This window comes from Drosophila erecta, unplaced genomic scaffold, assembly GCF_003286155.1.
Source record: "Drosophila erecta strain 14021-0224.00,06,07 unplaced genomic scaffold, DereRS2 tig00000000-arrow-pilon, whole genome shotgun sequence".
Lineage (NCBI taxonomy): Eukaryota > Metazoa > Arthropoda > Insecta > Diptera > Drosophilidae > Drosophila > Drosophila erecta.
This window is the reverse complement of record NW_020825194.1, coordinates 23,884,079-23,901,476: the sequence shown is the minus strand read 5'-3', so window position 1 is coordinate 23,901,476 and position 17,398 is coordinate 23,884,079. Positions and strand designations below refer to the sequence as shown.

Genomic DNA, 17,398 nt, shown 5'->3' with positions numbered 1-17,398 from the left:
ACAATATCTAAATACATATGTATGTAACCTAAGTAAATATACATACATACATATATGAACAGTTGAAAAGTTAAAGCTTGAATTGAACTTATGGAAACTCTTAAATTTTGTTCTCTACAATAAATGATTCACAAAATGATTCAAGATACATAAAAGGTACTTTAAAAGTATCTTGGAAGATAAGAAGCATTTCGCTTAGCCCGACATATGAATTTCACTTTATAGAGACTGTATATAAACTACTCTTAAAACGAAGCTAAAAAGAAACTTAATCCTAAAAATTCAGAAGTATTAACATTTAATCCAGTCCACCTTACATTAAATTAAATTAGGTCGAGAACCGTAAATCACTTTTAACAAATTGATTGAATAAACCATCCGATTTCTGGTATTAAACCACTCGAATCGGGTTGTCAATGAAAGCCAAAAATATTCCACAGCGACAGATGTTCCCACACCCACGCAATCGATTTAAACGTTTTCCGGCGTCTTGTTATTTGTTTATTTGCTTTGGACGAGCTTCTGCGTTCGATCAGGGGATAGATAAATAAATTTGATAAAAGTGTTAAGTAATTCTGGCTTTTGGCATTTACATATGTAAAACACTGCGCTGTCTATGCGCAATAACTCCAAGTTAGCTTTCCGTGCTGAATTTTATTCGCTCGTTCGTTGGTTTGTTTGTTTTGTTTTGTTTTTTTGCTTTTGCGCTGTTTTCGGTTTCTTTTCGGTTTTTCAAAGTCAAGGTTAATTTGACTTTGTAGTGGACGCTTAAATTAAGTCGGTTTGGTTTATGGGTTCTGTGAATGGTTATTTTCTATGTTTTCTACCTGGTACTTGCTGTTCTAATAATATTCTAGTATAATAGCGAACTCTATGTCGTACTTACTTTGCACAGCCAACTGTTGTTGATGCGCCGCCGCACGCTGCAAATGAAAGAAATAAATGAATAAGTTAAATACATTCTTCCAAGTTTAGCCAGCAAAACATTTACATATACGTATAATTTAATTGTTTTCATGAAATATACCGCCTATGTATTATGTATATGCTTAATAATGTGCTAATTATTACTAATGTGATTACGATTTCTAGACTAGCTTATGTCATTCAATCAGTTGCAATTCTTACATGGTTGACCATCATGGCGCGGATTCCTGGCAGGGATTGCACATCGAGGGATTGGCTGCGCCCCCGACGCGTTTTATTGGTGGGCGAGACGGGCGGGGGGCCGGGCGAGGTGGGCGTGGCAGAGCTGCTCGAGTGAGTGTGCCGATATATCCAACGCTTCACCGCCGACATTTTGTCGCAGTTTTATGTATTGTTGTATTGTTGATATTTTTATTATCACCTGATGTGATTCATATTTACCAAAGTTCACTCTTGGTAATAAATTTTCAATAAATTGATTAAATGTTTATCTACACAAGGGAACCAATTCAAATTAAAATTTAAATTCAGCACTCTACTGCTTGTATAGCCGCCAGCACTGCTTGTCGGTGAACTGCTTGCAGCAATTGCTTTCACTACTCAACGCCAGAGGCGCTTTATTGTGCCGTATTAAGGTTTTTTTTTTTCTGATTTTTTGTTTACCCATAATAAATAAAATACAATTTGATAAGTGCATATAGGGGATTTGCCAGTGCCACCCATAAACTATGTAAATTGCCCTGCCGTTGCAGCGGGAAAATGCCAAGTTATGTATATTTTTTAATTACCCGGCAAGAATTTTCGCCGAGTTTTCGTGTTTAAGGAAATGGAAAATAAGTGAAATAACGACAATGTCGCAGAATATCAGAATATGATTGCAGCTATAATTATTTCCAGCGGTCCGCGTCCTATCACCTTTCCCCGCCACCCCTCAAATTAATCCCTGACCCCGAACTCTTTTAATTAACAAATAAGCGCAGAGCATGATCATTCTGGAGAAGAACTGGTGACGCATCAAGTTGATTGAACGCAGCCGTAGAGTTCGGTGGATTTGAGAGGAGGCGTGTTTTCCTGGTTGATTGCTGCTGTCGTGTGTCCGTCCAATTGAAATTGACAAAAACTTTGATTGAAAGGTGCACCCAATAAAGAGCAGAAGACAGAAGACAGCAGACACGAGACCAGCGGAAAGCGATTCTATACAATGAAAACTAATTAAGACTGGACAACGAGGATTTCGACGCGGAAATATTTTAGTTAGGCAATGGGTCAGCAAGTGAAAACTTGCGATAACCACGCTGATTTTTGAAAAATGAGACTTAAGAAACTCAGCCTTGCAAAGAGGAGGGCTCTACATACCAAAATTTCCACACTCATGATTGTCGAGGGCCAAAACCGCATGTTGACAAGATGTAAAGGGTTCACAGGTAGAAAGATAGTTAGATATCTATAGTATGTTAAATGCCTGCAGCAAGTAAACAATCGACCAATGTGCTGCCGCAAACTGATGCAAATTTATAAAGCCCGAACCCAATCTTATTTAATTCTCAGACTTTCAGGCCTAACAACTGACAAGGTCTCAGGGAATTGATAATTTTTGAACAAAGTTCTGATTTCCACACACCGCCGGCCGTATACTTAATATTGTCAGCTTGTGCTTTTGCGTTCTTATCGTATTTTGATTGTTTTGTTTACCTCGGCGGTGTAACTTGTTTCTAGCACGGCAATCAAGCAGCAAATATCGTAGACGCAAATAATACAAGTAGAATTAGCCATTGAAAGTACAAATTTGCATATAGGTATGTAGTTTGCTTCCATTTCTCATATCTTTGCCAATATTTGTGAGAGAAATGCGCGGCAAACTAATAATAAGTAAATAATATTCTAGCAAAACAGACTCCGCGACCAGACAACCAAACGCAAACAGAATGTAAAAGTCATTAACGTTAATTAGCTGCTCGCGCGAAGGCAAATAAGCCAAAAGCAAAAGCAAAGGCAAAGGCAAAAGGGTTTTAGCCAGCGAACTGAGCCAACTCTTAATATCTGGCCACAAATCAACTCGACTTGGTTGCAGCCCCATTCCAGTCAGCACTCAGCGTCTGGTTGGACTTCTGCCAGCTCCTCCGATCGGATCGATTCCAAGACAGCGAGTCTGGAAGCCTTCAATTAACATTGCGTTAACAGCGACATGTTAATTTCCAATTGGCATGTGACCAAGCGCGTAAAAGATTTCTGCCAAACGAAAGCAGCCTTTTGTGCCATAATCTATTTACTAGCAGTTCTGAACTATTTGTATAATATATGTTTCTGCTTGCTTCACAATTCATTTGTATATATGTATATACATATATATATGTATTGTATGTATAAAGGAGTATTGACTGGATAATAATTGGCTCTTCCTCGATTTTCTCTGCTCCAAAGTGGTTTGTGAACTCTATATATAAACAAATTAATATATTTTTGCACACTCCTAATCAAGCCTCTCGCCATAAACAAACTTCCACATCAACAAATAAGCTGCGTCGCCTATCTGTGGTTGACCTCTAGGCAAGTGAGATAAAGATCAAAACAAATATAAGCAAAAGTAAGTGCAATATTAAATAAGAGGTGGGAACGGAGAAAAGTTGCCACTTTGACAAATGATTGATTAACGAGCAGAGCCCAAAAAAGCGAAGAACACAAGCGAAATGCATAAATAGAAATAATGAAATAAGTGGGCACAGGCACAGAACCAGAGAACCAGAATGTCTGTTTGAAACAATTCACTTTCTTCTCACTTCCTCGTGCAAAATACATAGCGAGCGAAATCCCAAGTGGGCAGGTGCCATGTAGGGAAAGCTGATTTCCATCGGGCTAATATGGCCAGGTTTCCGATTAGGAATCAACTTCTTTTCCTGATTTGTATCTTCGATCTAGAGCGAGTTAGCGTTACCAGCGGCAATTATATATTCGGTTTATTTAGTTATCTGCTAAATTTGTCAATTCAATTTAGCCGCCCTAGCGGCCATTTATCTTATCTACGGCCTGCCTTCCGTTGTATATTCTAAATTAATTTCCAGACGCTTCGCTCCCTAACTGAATCTTCCCTCTTGCTGGTTTGGTGGCCAGGCCAGCGCTGATAAGTTTCTTCCTCGTTTCCATTTTGCAAATAACACACTTTGGGGCTTATCGCCCAGTTAAGTAATCGCGGGAAAAGGGCCAGAGAAAACAGTGATATCATCCATTGAGATGCCATAAAATAGTCAACCGTCAACCGTTAACCGTCAGTCAGTGATAATGACCAACAAATCACCCGAAAACAATGTTAGGCGTGGAAAATCCCCTATTATTAACAACAGCTGCGTGTCCTCAGGAAAAGCGTCAAACTATTGGGACAGATTTCAAAATCTCTAATGGAATAATTACGCAGATAATCGAGTTCTGGTGTATGATGATTTACTTTTACGGTTTGGCAATGGCATTTCAAGTTTTTACTTTTAGTTCAGAACATTGTTAACACTCTTCAGCACTTTCCTCGCCACAAAAGTTGGGCACCCAACAAATTAGCGAATTCCTCCCAAGATATTGGCTCGAGGGCTTTGCAAACAGGAAAGCCAGCAGAACCGCACCATCACCTATTATTTAGCGTATTTATGAACAATAACTGCAGAGCACCAAAGCGGCGATCACATGTTGGCCATTTATTATGGCGGCTTTTTCGTTCTCTTGCCACACCTTGAATATGCTCATTTCCATGCCTTAGAAATCGCGTTTAATTAAATAAGAAGAGTTCTTGCACAATAAACAAATGTTATGGGAAATATATGAACGTGCGCGTGAGTTTCGTCAGTGAACTTGAAAATTAAGAACACAAATTGTCCGCCAAAAAGGAGGAAATTCACGGTGTGTTTTAAATTAAACTAATTGTCGCGGCACATTAGAACTTAAATGGTAGCAGAAATAAAACGGCATAGATTTGTTTGATTTAAAAATATTTGTTTTGGGCAAACGTAAAATGGCTTGTTTTCACGCCACGGATTATAAATATAAATATTTCTTATTTATTCAGTGGTTGTGCCAGAACTTTGAGTCGCTATTTTGTTGGTAATCAACAGAATTCAAAATATTAGATCAATTATTTCGTAGTTATTCGAAAGTTGTAATTATTTCCTTATATATTTCCATTTTAAATTTGAACATTTTATTTATTTATAGGCATTGGGCAACCGTTTTTCCGGTAAATTATTTAAAATAGCACTCCAAACACACATTTAATTTTTTTCCAGACCGTCGGAATAGTTCTCTTGCCAAGAAAAACAATAAATAAACGGAAAAGTTCGATGTCAACACACGGACACACGCGATGGGCGTATTTATAATTCGGGCAACGCGCAGATGGAATGAATGTATGAATAAATCCCCATTCCAAATCAAAGTCGGGGCGGAATCCGAAGGATCAGGAGCGTAAATTACGCGCACAATTGCCGCTTGGCTGGCTCAATTGGAAATGCAAGTGAAAATAACAACACATCCGCTCGATCGGCGGCCAAACAAAAAATGTTCAAGTGACAACGGCGGCGACGCTGGCGTATACGTAATATTTATGTTCGTGCGAGTGTGCAAAAGTCCAAAAACCGCCAGAGAAACGAGAGAAAATCGGAGAAAGACGACAGTGGGAGCGTGAAAGCAGCTGAGCCGATCACCTGCCATTGAAGCTTTCGCTCCAAAGGACTTTTCCGCTCTATACACTTCGAAAAATATACAAAACTTTCGCTTTGAAAATTGTACTATATCTCTGCAGTAAGGAGAGCGATATAAAAGTTCTCTACACACTTTGTGTATTTTATGCAATTATTTTATGCAATAATAATAAATAATCAACAATTTAATTGGCACAACATCATTTTGTATTATTATAGATTGTGAAGCTATTTGTGTGTTTACAAAATGTCAATCGTTCAGTTCTTTTGCCTCTCTTGCTATAAACGATACATAATAATCAAAAACGAAGCTTATCAATCAAATCGAGGCCTATCGAGTTGAAATCAATAATGGCGCATAATTATTTATAGAATGGATGATTGTTAATGACGATTCTTGCCGCCGATAAGCCCTCAAGTGGACCTTTCGAGACAACATGGCATTTGGGAGTGAAATGCTGGTAATCACTTAATAACGCTGTTATAAACCTAATGAGACGTGATAAGCAATATTCATGAACTGAATAGCCATTAATCACGTTGTTTCTATTAATTAAGGGTTGAGATTTTTCATATTTTCTAGATAAACTTCAGCTTGCCTGAAGATGCATTGCTCTACATCACAAAGTTATTTGGAATTAAGACAATACAACAATTTGTTTATGAGTACTTAAAAATACAACTACAAAACGCTGGTTCAAAAAGTGAATAGCGGGGACACTATATTCAGCGGGAAACTGTGAGCGAAGACTCAAACCGATGAAGCAGTTTTAGCTACAATTCCACAGGTGGCGCTGTACTACATCCGCGGTTTTCAACCGATAATACACGCCTTTGGCAAAGTTATCGACTATTTTTTAAAGTAATCATTTTAATTCAAATGTTTGGCGGTTAATTAATTTGTACCGAAAATGAGTAGAACAACTAAAAAGCCCGTTTTATAAATAAATAAAATATGAAAATAAAACTGGTTCAATATTTTTTGTTCTGTATACATGAACGCCAATATTAAGTAAATGAAAATACTCTTTAACGGCTTGAAATTGTTCATTCATTTCTAGAGTTTTTTATGAATAGTATTGTAGAATATATGATACGTTACTTATGTACATATATATTGTTAAGGTATAAATAAATTAATATTAATTAAATATTAATAAATGAATGCTTAAAAATAGGCCATTTTCTTAACCATTTGCATATACGTATTTTAAAGGGGTACAAACAACGGAACAAGTTGTATCTACAAACAATGGAATGCTGTGATGCAAGCACTTGGAGTTGAGCTCACTCCAGACAAAAATGTATTAAGTACTTAATACCTAATACATACCCTACTTAAAAATGTAATCAAGCTGAAGTCACACAAATGTAGAATTCTACACTTACCGCTTTGCGTTTGTCGGCTTCGCTGACAACCGAGCTGGATCGATGCCGGAACAGATCCATGACCTTGGTCATCGGCGAGCGCTGGGAGGAGTTTGGACGCACCGCCGTCACCGTGTGGTAATACTGTAAGAGGAGATCAGTTAGAACAGTTAGCGTGGAATCAAGCGACAATGGGGGGATGACAGGACTCACCTGCGCGTCGCTGCCTTGATGCGGATGGGCACTGCCGTCTTTGTACTTGCTCTTTGCCGTGGATTGAGTCCCGTCGGCGCTCGTTATCGTCACGGCGGGATGCTGGCGATGGCTGAAGTTCTGCATGGCCACCTTCATTGAGTTCATAAGGCCACCGGCTCCTCCCGCTCCGCCCGACGCCGCTCCGCCCGATCCTCCTGCTGCTGCGGCTGCTGCCGAGCTCGAGGCCGGACCTGTGCCCCCGGAAACGGAGTAGGTGCTGCTGGTGGCGCTGCTGTCGGCGGAGGAGGGATCCAGCAGGTGCTTCTCCTTCTGGCGCCGCGCATCGGATTTCGCCCGTGGTCGGAACACGTCGAAAATCGTGGGCCTTCGGTTCGGTGACGCTATGCCGTGCACCGTCGACTGATTGAGCACTGGCGAGTCCTCGCCACTTCGCCTCCGCTCCAGCGAACCGGACCGCGATCCCACTCCCGCCATGGCCATCCGCTCCGTGCTGCGGGAGATCTTCTCGCTGTGCCTGTTGATCTTCTCCAGCTTGGCCGCCTCGCGTTCGATCCTTCTCGCCGTCTCGCGCTCCAGCTTGCGGGCCTCCTTTTCCCGTCGCGACTGCTCCTTCTCCTGGCGGCTGTGGCGTAAGTAAATAAATTTGTTAGTACAAATGACATTTAATTGGGCACCAGCCATGTTGCTATAGCCTGGAACAAATATTGTTCCTAGTTCCGGCTCCATAATATGGCTTTGTTTAAATAAAATGATTCTTACGTCTCAAATTTTGACTATAACTACACTTTACTACAATTAACTAATCCCTTTCTTGAAAATTTAAACCGAATAGTTGTATTCTAGTGGGAAGAGCTAAACTCTCCATTATGTCGTTTAGCAACTCACCGCTGCTCCTTCTCCATCTTCTTGTAGGCCTTCTTGGCCGCCTTGGCATTTGGCTCTGCGGGGGCGCTGGAGGGTCGGGATCCTGGCATCCGGCCGGCTCCTCCGAGGCTGCCATCCTGCTCCTGGAAGCGAACATGGCGTTTTTGGGGATTAGTTTGTGGCTGAGTTGGATGGGGTGTGTGGGGATTGGAGTTGGCATCCAGTGGGCTAGCGACTTCGACTGCGAGAGTACTTTGCATGTTTCTGGCGCCGCTGGCCAAGACGAACTAAAGCCAAGGACTGTTTGGAAGAACCAGCCGAACGGCATTATCCATTATCCGCCGTATCCTTTCACCTCTGACCCTCTGACCCTTATTTGTACTATCCCCAGTACTGTCCGTCCCTTTTCAGCAGCTGCAATTATTGCCGAATTGTCTACAAATACAATTTATTCGCCACAATACACAATGGATTCAGTGGCGTAACCCGGGGTGACGGCAATTGGAGGAGCAGGCGACACCCGATGCGTCCCTTTAATTGGACCATGACGGAGGCGATGGGAAGACCTATGTATCCCGCCTGTTGCTCGCCAATCGAACGTACTCAATTAATTTATGATTACGCAAAATTGCAACCGAGTGCGGGACAGGACAACCGTTGTCAAGGAAGCAATAGTTCAACGGTTCTGGGAATTTTACCCAAAACTCTGGGAACTCCAACAAAGCAAGCTCAAGAAATCGGAACGTACTTCTTTGTACATAACACTTTAAGGGGCATCCCCTTAAAAATGATTAAAGACAATTATGCTAATGATCGTCATTATGTCATAATTATGACAGACGATCTATTAGGCAAAGAATGAACTAATTATCTACTCAACGTTGTTTGTTTCTCATATTTGATTTTTTCTTGAAACGAATATGCAAGTTGACTTTACACAAGACTCTAATCGACTGCTAATATCGTTTTTAATAGATTAGCGATCTCCTATCTTTGATATTCTTTGGATATCAGTGTATAGCAAATATTAAATAGTAAAGTGAAATATTTGAACACAGTTGTTTTTAATATATTCCTGTTGAGCTATTGGTCGCATTGTACTTACAACTGAACCGAACTTAGCAGAATGGTCCGTTACAATATATGTAGGCAATCTATTTCCGAGGGTTTTTAACAACTTTTACAATCACATATACACATCTTGACTTGGACTTGGTACTTTTTCACGCAACTTTGGCCAAAATCTTGATCGGAGACAGCAAACACCTGTGTTCGAATTATTTATAGCAAAACTACAAAGAGATCGAAGCGGCTTTCTTCAGGGCTAAGGGGCTTGTGTCCAAAAAGCCGAGTCACGTGCCCCGAGGGTCGCAGACGACTGCGATGAGTTGACCACAAAGACGGTCGTAGATTGGCAGGTCTGGCTTTATTGGGTTAACACTTAGAGAAACCAGACGAAAAGCTGAAGTCTAGAAATATATCGGGGCCATTAGGATAGCTGGAGTCGGTATCAACTGTCTGACACGGTCTAATTCAATATTTAAGCGGTTATGAAACACGCTAGACGGCTGCAGAGGGAAGACTTCCCTTTAACGTTTGTTTTAGGGCGTGGCGGAACCGGAGAAAACTGACGTCATTGTTTGCCAAGCCAAGGTAAAAACCTATCTGCCTATATTGGGAGATATATATATGGAAATTTTATAGTGGCATTCATACGTATACGTACGCGATATGACCGCGTTCCGTCAAAACAAATAAGAAGCGGCGATGAGTTCCAGGGGGAAATGTTGACAAATTGTGTCATGATAAGCGGAGAGCCAACAGATATAGAGAATTACCCGACTATACTAACTATATATAGCCACAGCATGTGTGGCACGATAAAAACAAGCCCCAAAAGGCTGATTTTTCGCCGTGTTTACATTTTGGTCAGACAAATGAACTCGAAAACTCGAAAAGGCGAAGAGGAAGCGAATACTGAAGAACTGAAATAATTCGTATACCTCTTTTTCTTTTTGGGCTATAAATAGACAATTTTATGGATATCGTAGAAACAACGGCGCAAGCGAATTATTAATATTGAGTAAACAAAGTGTAAGCCTCAAGACCGCAGATCCGACCAGAAGTGATGGTCAAGTGGCGGCCCTTTGGCATCGCAAAGGGCAGTATTCCTCCCAAGAAGTAGTCCAAATATATAAAATGCTAGATATGCCGATCCAATGGAGTATTCAGAAATACTCCTGAACACAAGCCCCCGAATGTAAGGAACTAAAAATATACTTTACAAACGATGTATGGAACCTGTTCTTATGACATCATTGACTCAGTGCCCATCCCAGTTTTCGCTCACCAGACCTTTTGCCCAATTTGTACATGTTAAATTATTTGAAAATGATAAAGGCACATATCTCAAATGACGTCAGTCAGAACTGTGAATATAAAGATCACACATACCCCATTTAGGATCAATTAACTATGGACTTTAGGTTTTATGGCTTTACCATATACATATGGAACTCTTTAAATGAGAATATTTTCATCGATTTGATTAGCTATCTGCTGCGTATGTGAATATATTTCCCTAGCACAACTGTGATTAGCCACCAAATCATAGTGGCTAAGTACCATAAATATTCTAGTCCCATCCTTCATAAATATAATACTTCTAGAGTGCTATCTGAACCCTTCACTTACGTCATCGGACACAGAAACGGAGACGGATCCCGAGTTGGTCAGCTGGCGGGATGGACTGGTGGTGGAGGCACTGCTCTCGCTCCTCAGCAAACGGGGCATGGTGGACGCCCCTCCCAAGGAAACGGGTCTCTGCTGCTGTTGCTGCAAGGTCATAGGTGCAAGCGGAGTACCTGGAGTACCTGGAGCAGTACTGCCACTCAATCCACCGTCCTGCCGCCGTATCCAGATCTCGTCCAGCTCCCGTTCGCTGGGCGTGCGCGGCTTGTTGGCTAAACTATTTGTATCACAAGTGAGGCTTTGGTGATTGCTGTTGGCCAGCCCAGTCGTATTGAGCGCCACGTTGCTCTGGGCCGGCGTGCGAATCTCCACCAGCGATGGCTCGAAGAACTGCTTCGACAGATGGGGAGCGACGGTGGGAAACCGATTGGAGCCATATCGCTGCGAGAACAGGCCCTGCACCGAGGAGTAGCCCCCGAAGCTGGAGGGGAAGCTGATGGTGTGGGCATTGGAGCTGGCCTTCAGTTTGCTCAGCTGCTGGGCCTCGACTCGCAGTTCGGGTGTCTCCTGGGCAAGTGAGACCTTAAACTTGCCCTTGATGATCAGCGGGGGCTCCGTGGGCAGGGGCAGTGGGGAAACGGGCTCCGGGGTTACTGGAACCGGCGATTCCTTTGCCACAATAACGCTGGATGTGGGTGCAGGACTCGGTGGACTAACTGGAGGAGGACGGGAAGGAGGCGCCACTGGTTCCTGGGTGTGCAGTAACGCCTTCAGGGCCTTTGGTAGAATCGTGGCTGGTATGGGAGGCGGCGGAGGAGGTGGTGGCGGCGGCGCCCCACTCTCCTCGATATTTCGGGTATTGATCCAATCGATCTTGTGCATAAACTGCTGCCTCAGCCGCTCCAGATCTTTGAACTTCTCCTTGGAGGCCTCATCCTGCGGCGTGGGTGGCCTCGGAGGCGCCTTCGAAGCTTTATCGGATTTGGTTGACTCCCCTGTCGCAGATCCTCCGCCCAGCTGGCTCCTATCGCCCTCGTCCTCGTCATCCTCCTCCTTGCACTGCGACAATCGGCGTCGTTCGATGTAGGGAGGTAGCAGATAACCGGGTCTTTGGTGACCCGAATAGAGATCGACCTTGACAAACTTCCCGCTGAGGTTGAGTCCCAGGCTGTGGTGAACTTCATCATCGTCGTCATCCGGGTCGTCCTCGTCGTCCGAGCTGCTGCCACTGCTGCTGTGGAAGTCGAAGGAGTTCGATCGCGGCAGGCACTTGAGCATCTCGGAATCGATGTGCTGGCCATGTAGTGGACCCGGCAAGCCCCTCAATCGCTCCTCCCGCTGCTGCACTACTTGGCCCAGGCTGCCGGAGGAGGCGGAATCGGTGATCTGGTCATTGGCACTCGCCTCCGAGTCCGATTCGTAGCCATCCAGGACACCTTGCTCCAGGTCATCCATGGTGGACTCAAAGGCGCATTCGAAGCTATCCTCGCCAGCGAATTGCTGGTACGGATTGCCGACTGGCTGCTTCGCCGGCTCATCCTGCAACTCCTTGGGCTCCTGCACCTTGTCCTCCTGGACGCCCATGACCGCTGCATTGGCCAACGGCTGCTGCTTCACTTGCTGCTCGATGAAGTCGCAGTTCGTGGCCATTTGGTTGATTTGCGTTTTATCTTTGGACTATTGCTATGGATCTCCTGCTGCTCTGTCTATCGATGGGGTATCTCACTCTGCGCTATGCAAAATATTTTCTTTTGTACGACATTGATATGCCGTCTTCTTTGGGAATCTGTAAAAAGATTATTGGATATCAATCGACTGACCAGAACTCAGCGCTTGAGCCTCTCATCGTTCCTATGTGTTGATATGAGCTGTTTGACCCCATTTTCTTACGCATTTCAACCAGTTCATTGAACAAAAGTCGGCAAACATTCTTGGGGAGGTGAAGGTCGTACGATTTTCCCCTTCCCTTCCCACTTCGTCCACAAACCAAAAGTCGAGCAAAACAAAAGCTAATTTCATTATTTACGCTTCGTCATCGGCGTGGTTTTGCTTGGAAGAAAAACAAAAGTCGAACGCGAAATTCAACAAATGGAAAAATAAAAGAAAACATATGGCAGCTGATATACTGACAGAGCAGAAATCAACCGAACACATATCTAAATGCGAAAATACGAAACACACGGTAGAATTGCGAAGTTGAATGGGGAGATGGGCATTTTGAAAGTAATATTACTTTGCGCAATTTTAAAACAAAGTCAAATGCCATTGAAGCTTTGTTGACTAAAGGCTTAACATCATTTACATATTCCTTTCCGTGTTATTCGATAGCGATAGAACAGCGCGGAATTCTGAGGAGTCTGATTTGGACTAGCAAAAGATAGTTACAAGTGCCCTGAACACATTTAAAAACTGCCAAGCATAAACCAGGAATCAACCTAGACGAGTAGCCTAAAGATACGCATCTACGCAAATCGTTTCCAAGCAACAAGTGGCAGAATCGTGGCTAAAACCGAGTGGGCCCAACCCAAACCGCGAGTGTTGATGTGTAATCGAGCATATGGCGTACGCATCTAATAGATACCAACCGCAATTAATGGCAATTAGGTACAAATGTATCTGGTATCCGTGCATATGCTTATGTCAGCGACTGTTTTGCGGTCCTCGGCTGACAGAGATGGTGACGCACTTTTGCTGGTGAATCAACCTTAAAGGTTGAACCTTTGATTTTTCCAGTACGGAGCCGAAGATACATCGATACTTTTTACGTTCGTTTCGCTGGAATTTCGCTTGGCTAGAAAATTCGCATTAATTACCGGGCACGTTATTTCCTCTGACTCAATCGAGAAACACGACCGACTGCAATGTATCTGTATCCAATGGATACTGGCATGCAATTATACGACCCCCAAAGCTCCGCCCTGCACTTAATTGCATAACTGATTCAATTGTAGTCAGCTGATCGCTCGGCATATGTATCTATTAATTATTGGTCGTAGTCAGCGATTGACCCGCCGGCAGTTGTATCTATGTATCTCTGTCCGCTGTATCTAAGTATCTTTGCATCTGCGGCCGACTTTGCCAGACAAACTGGCGTCTCTGTCTTGTGACTTTTAGTGGTTAATATTATTTAGTCGTGCATTGGAACTACACAATACTTCCTTCTAGTCGTAAAGCATTTGAAAGCATATACGTGACTCTCCTTCCCATTTCTCATTTCCATTTCGAATTTCTAACGCATTTTTTGCGCTTTGTTTGCAAACCGCGAATGCATATCGCATTCAAGCATTGAACTCTCGTCACGTAATCGATATTATTGTTTAATGGAAGAAACCGCACTGCCAAATCAACTGGTTGATTTCGCTACACAAAATAACAATTAAAAGGCAACCGCAAAAATAAGCTAACTTTAGCCAGCAAAGAAAAGTCGGCGACGACGACAATAATTAATCGAAAGACAAACGCAACATTGGCATTCAAACAATTTTCTGTGTCATTTAGGTAAAGTATAAATGCATTTTTACTGGGTATAGCAGGTCGAGGGGTGACATAAGTTGCGCGATTACAAGCCGGCTTTTAATAATCCAAAGCTGTGTTTCCAATAAAATATTATGAATGTACTGAGTACTGTGGCTCAAGAGTTTTATTACCCTATAATTACTTCTGGGAAGTCTTGATAAATATTGAACATATATTATTGAACATTGATTCGATTGAAATTCGATTCCTGATTCTTATTTCGGTGTCCCACGTATATTTTCAACCTGCTAAGTTTGCATACACCAACATCTTTAACTGCCTCCTTAACTTAGTTGTTTTGCATACCATACCAGGCACATCTCTGAAATACACGGTACCACTGAATAAATGCATTTGAATATGCTAAATGCATTGCCGTGGTGACTTTGGCACTTGATATTAGGTTGGCGCACAAGCAAATAAATGAATATAGTATTTAACTAGTGCCGCACAATGCGTGGGCTGTAATTGCTGTTAAATGATGTAGGATGCCAGCTGCTCAAGGCACCTCCACTTCCACAAGTGATTGAATGATCGTCACTCGGCTCTTTGGAGGCTTATGCAATCAATCCGTTGACACTCTCACGTGATCCCTATCCCCAGTAGATGATTCACATCACTCGTCTGATAGTGCAAATGTCACTTGCTTTCCATCGACTTCGAGCGATTCATTAAACGCTGTCAGGCGGCGCATAACTGATATTCCAATCGTCGTGAGGAGGGAGAACCAACTGAGAACGTTCAGAAAGCCAATCCCACAAGGTTAAAGACACTTCCAACTTCCGCTTCCAACTCCAAACAATAAACTCTGTGGCAAGTGCGTTAGCTAATTAGCGTTGCAATGCCTGTGGGATGGGGAGATTCGAGTGGGTGGAGGATCGTGGGATTTCGCAGCTTCCTGCTAATTGCACGCCTTTCCACTTTTAAGATGCCGCCAATTACAACTCGTTTGCGGAGCTTTAACCCTATGGAGTTTGCCATGTCTGTAGGAGGGGACTTTCATGACAATTCGCAATGCTTTAGGAACTTGATTTATAGCAGAAAATATGCTACGTATCTACTTTATATAACTCTTCCCACACGAAAACACAAGGAATTAGTAAGTTCTCAGATTAAATGGTTATCATAATTAAATTGATACTCGCTTTTCCTATTAAACTTGTATTCAACAATAAAGCCAGTTTTCAATACAAGTTGTTAAACAAAATTAGAATCATAATTATTCTACATTACTGCCCATTAAAGTTGTTTTGAGCGATTAAGGCAGTTTTCCATGAGAACAACATTTTTGCACAGCTTGACAGTTTAATATCATTATTAATCAAGCAACGACATCAGTTATGTCAACCTTTTTTTTTAGACAGCTATTAAAGGTTACGTACTTAAGACAAACTGCATTGCTGTAAACTGTATTGCAACTTTCAAGCTAAGATCATCTCGCTTGTCGAAATATTTAAAGACTTTATCAAGATAACCCATTAAAAGTAACTATACAAATTCAATATATTTTGCTACAAATGAATCAACAGGAATTCATATCAATTTTAACTGGATAAGATAGTGTTGAAAATGAAGAAAACATGTTTGTCTTTGATAAGGTTTTCAAAAACGTATTTTGAAGACCCATTTCTCGTTTAGGCGTTTTGAAAACTATTTGGGCCAGCAATAATTGGCGGCAATCGAAATTGAGAATTTCCTCTTTCGCCACGAGCTCAAGCGTGATCAAATTGTTGGCTGCGCTGGCACTTCATTTTCCATTTCAATTTCCATTTGCTCAGCAGAAAATCGAAGAAACCTGGGGCATACTCTGCGTATCTGAAGTATCTGAATCTGAACGATCGGCTGCCGTTGTCAAGCGCGCTTCAGTTAGCGTTTTCCACTCTCGTCTCGTCTCGTCTCGACTCGGTTTTCTGTGTCATTTTGGACTGGCGAGCTGGAGAGGCCCTGTCTGCCTTACATACTCGTACTTGTATATGTTTCTCGACTCAACTGAACTCGACGGCGAAGTCACGTGTTTGGGTTTTGCCATTGTTTAAGTTGTTTCTCGTTTTCGATTTCTTGTTGCTTTCAGTTTTTGTTGTGTGCCATTGTTGTGCATTATGTTTTGCACTCGGCTTCAGTTTCGATTTCTGTTTGTGTCAACAAACGGCCAACTGGAGGGGCGTAACCGGGCCCAGTTACCCGGTCAAGGTGGCAGAGCATCTAACTTTAAGTGAATTATTGGCTAATTGAAGACGGCCTCCCGCACTACCAATATTCAGATAAGGTGGCTCCCTCAAAGATATTTAGACTACACTCAGGAAACTGTATATACAATCGTTTATTTAAAGAATATGTTTTAGGCGGCATGAAGAACATTATAAAGAGCATTTACTGGAAGATTGTAAAAGTATTTTCGTAGATGCTTACTTTTAAAAAACATTTACATGCCCTCGTGAAACGGTTTCAACCAGTTTTCTGCGCCCTATGCTTTTAAAAACTCAGCTTTAGAAATGGGTGGCCTTACCAATAAATAAATGATACATTTTTTTTAATTATTAAATCAAAATTAATAAAGCAATTACTATACCCGCAAATATAACAAACACGCGTTAAATAATACAGAATAGAAGACTTTTTTGTCCTTTTCACTCAAATTCCTTTCAAGCCCTGAGAGTCTGGTTCACTCCTTTCTTAAGTATCCATTAACACTTGCATTGGTTCGCCATGAAATTGAAAAACGTAATTGCCGCAATTACGGAAAGAATTTTCCAAGGAAACGCAACAAGACCTAATAATGGAATATAGGCCAGGTGTCGCTTAAGTCATTTAGGAATTTCAATTGCAGAAGTATAGAAATAAGTTCTACAAGTCCAAGTGCATAACGTTTAGGTAGGTGATAGTAGGTCCTTTGGGTAGCTAATGCTGATCTATGGGTTGATTTCGAATTGTGATGTATGCTGATATCAACTTGAAAAGCAAAATTACAATTTCTTTACGAATTATAGAAAAACCAACACTTTGAGGATATTCATTTAACTCACCCTAAAGAAAGGCAATGAAATGAATTCGTTAATATTCTTAGCCCATCAAACGCATTTAGACCGCTAAGATCGTTCAACCGGATCCGTTTTTGGGCTATGCGAGCAATTAAGTCA

General features: G+C 42.0%; 1 protein-coding gene across 10 annotated transcripts in view; it reads right to left on the bottom strand.

Moving 5' to 3' along the window:
* Positions 1-17,398, bottom strand: part of LOC6553541 (5'-AMP-activated protein kinase subunit gamma-1) — a 63,655-nt gene that overhangs the window by 26,788 nt on the left and 19,469 nt on the right. For 7 of the 10 annotated variants that reach the window (XM_026976467.1, XM_015154910.2, XM_026976452.1 and 4 more), the window contains exons 3-7: positions 10,749-12,531; positions 8,076-8,197; positions 7,188-7,812; positions 6,996-7,118; positions 887-923 (exon numbers count right to left, since the gene is read on the bottom strand). In XM_026976467.1, the coding sequence (XP_026832268.1) occupies positions 887-923; positions 6,996-7,118; positions 7,188-7,812; positions 8,076-8,197; positions 10,749-12,395 (2,554 nt within the window). In that variant the 5' untranslated portion in view covers positions 12,396-12,531. Of the gene's footprint in view, positions 1-886; positions 924-1,128; positions 1,419-6,995; positions 7,119-7,187; positions 7,813-8,075; positions 8,198-10,748; positions 12,532-17,398 lie in introns of those variants that run through there. The other 3 variants (XM_015154906.2, XM_015154909.2, XM_015154905.2) reach the window with 2 other exon arrangements.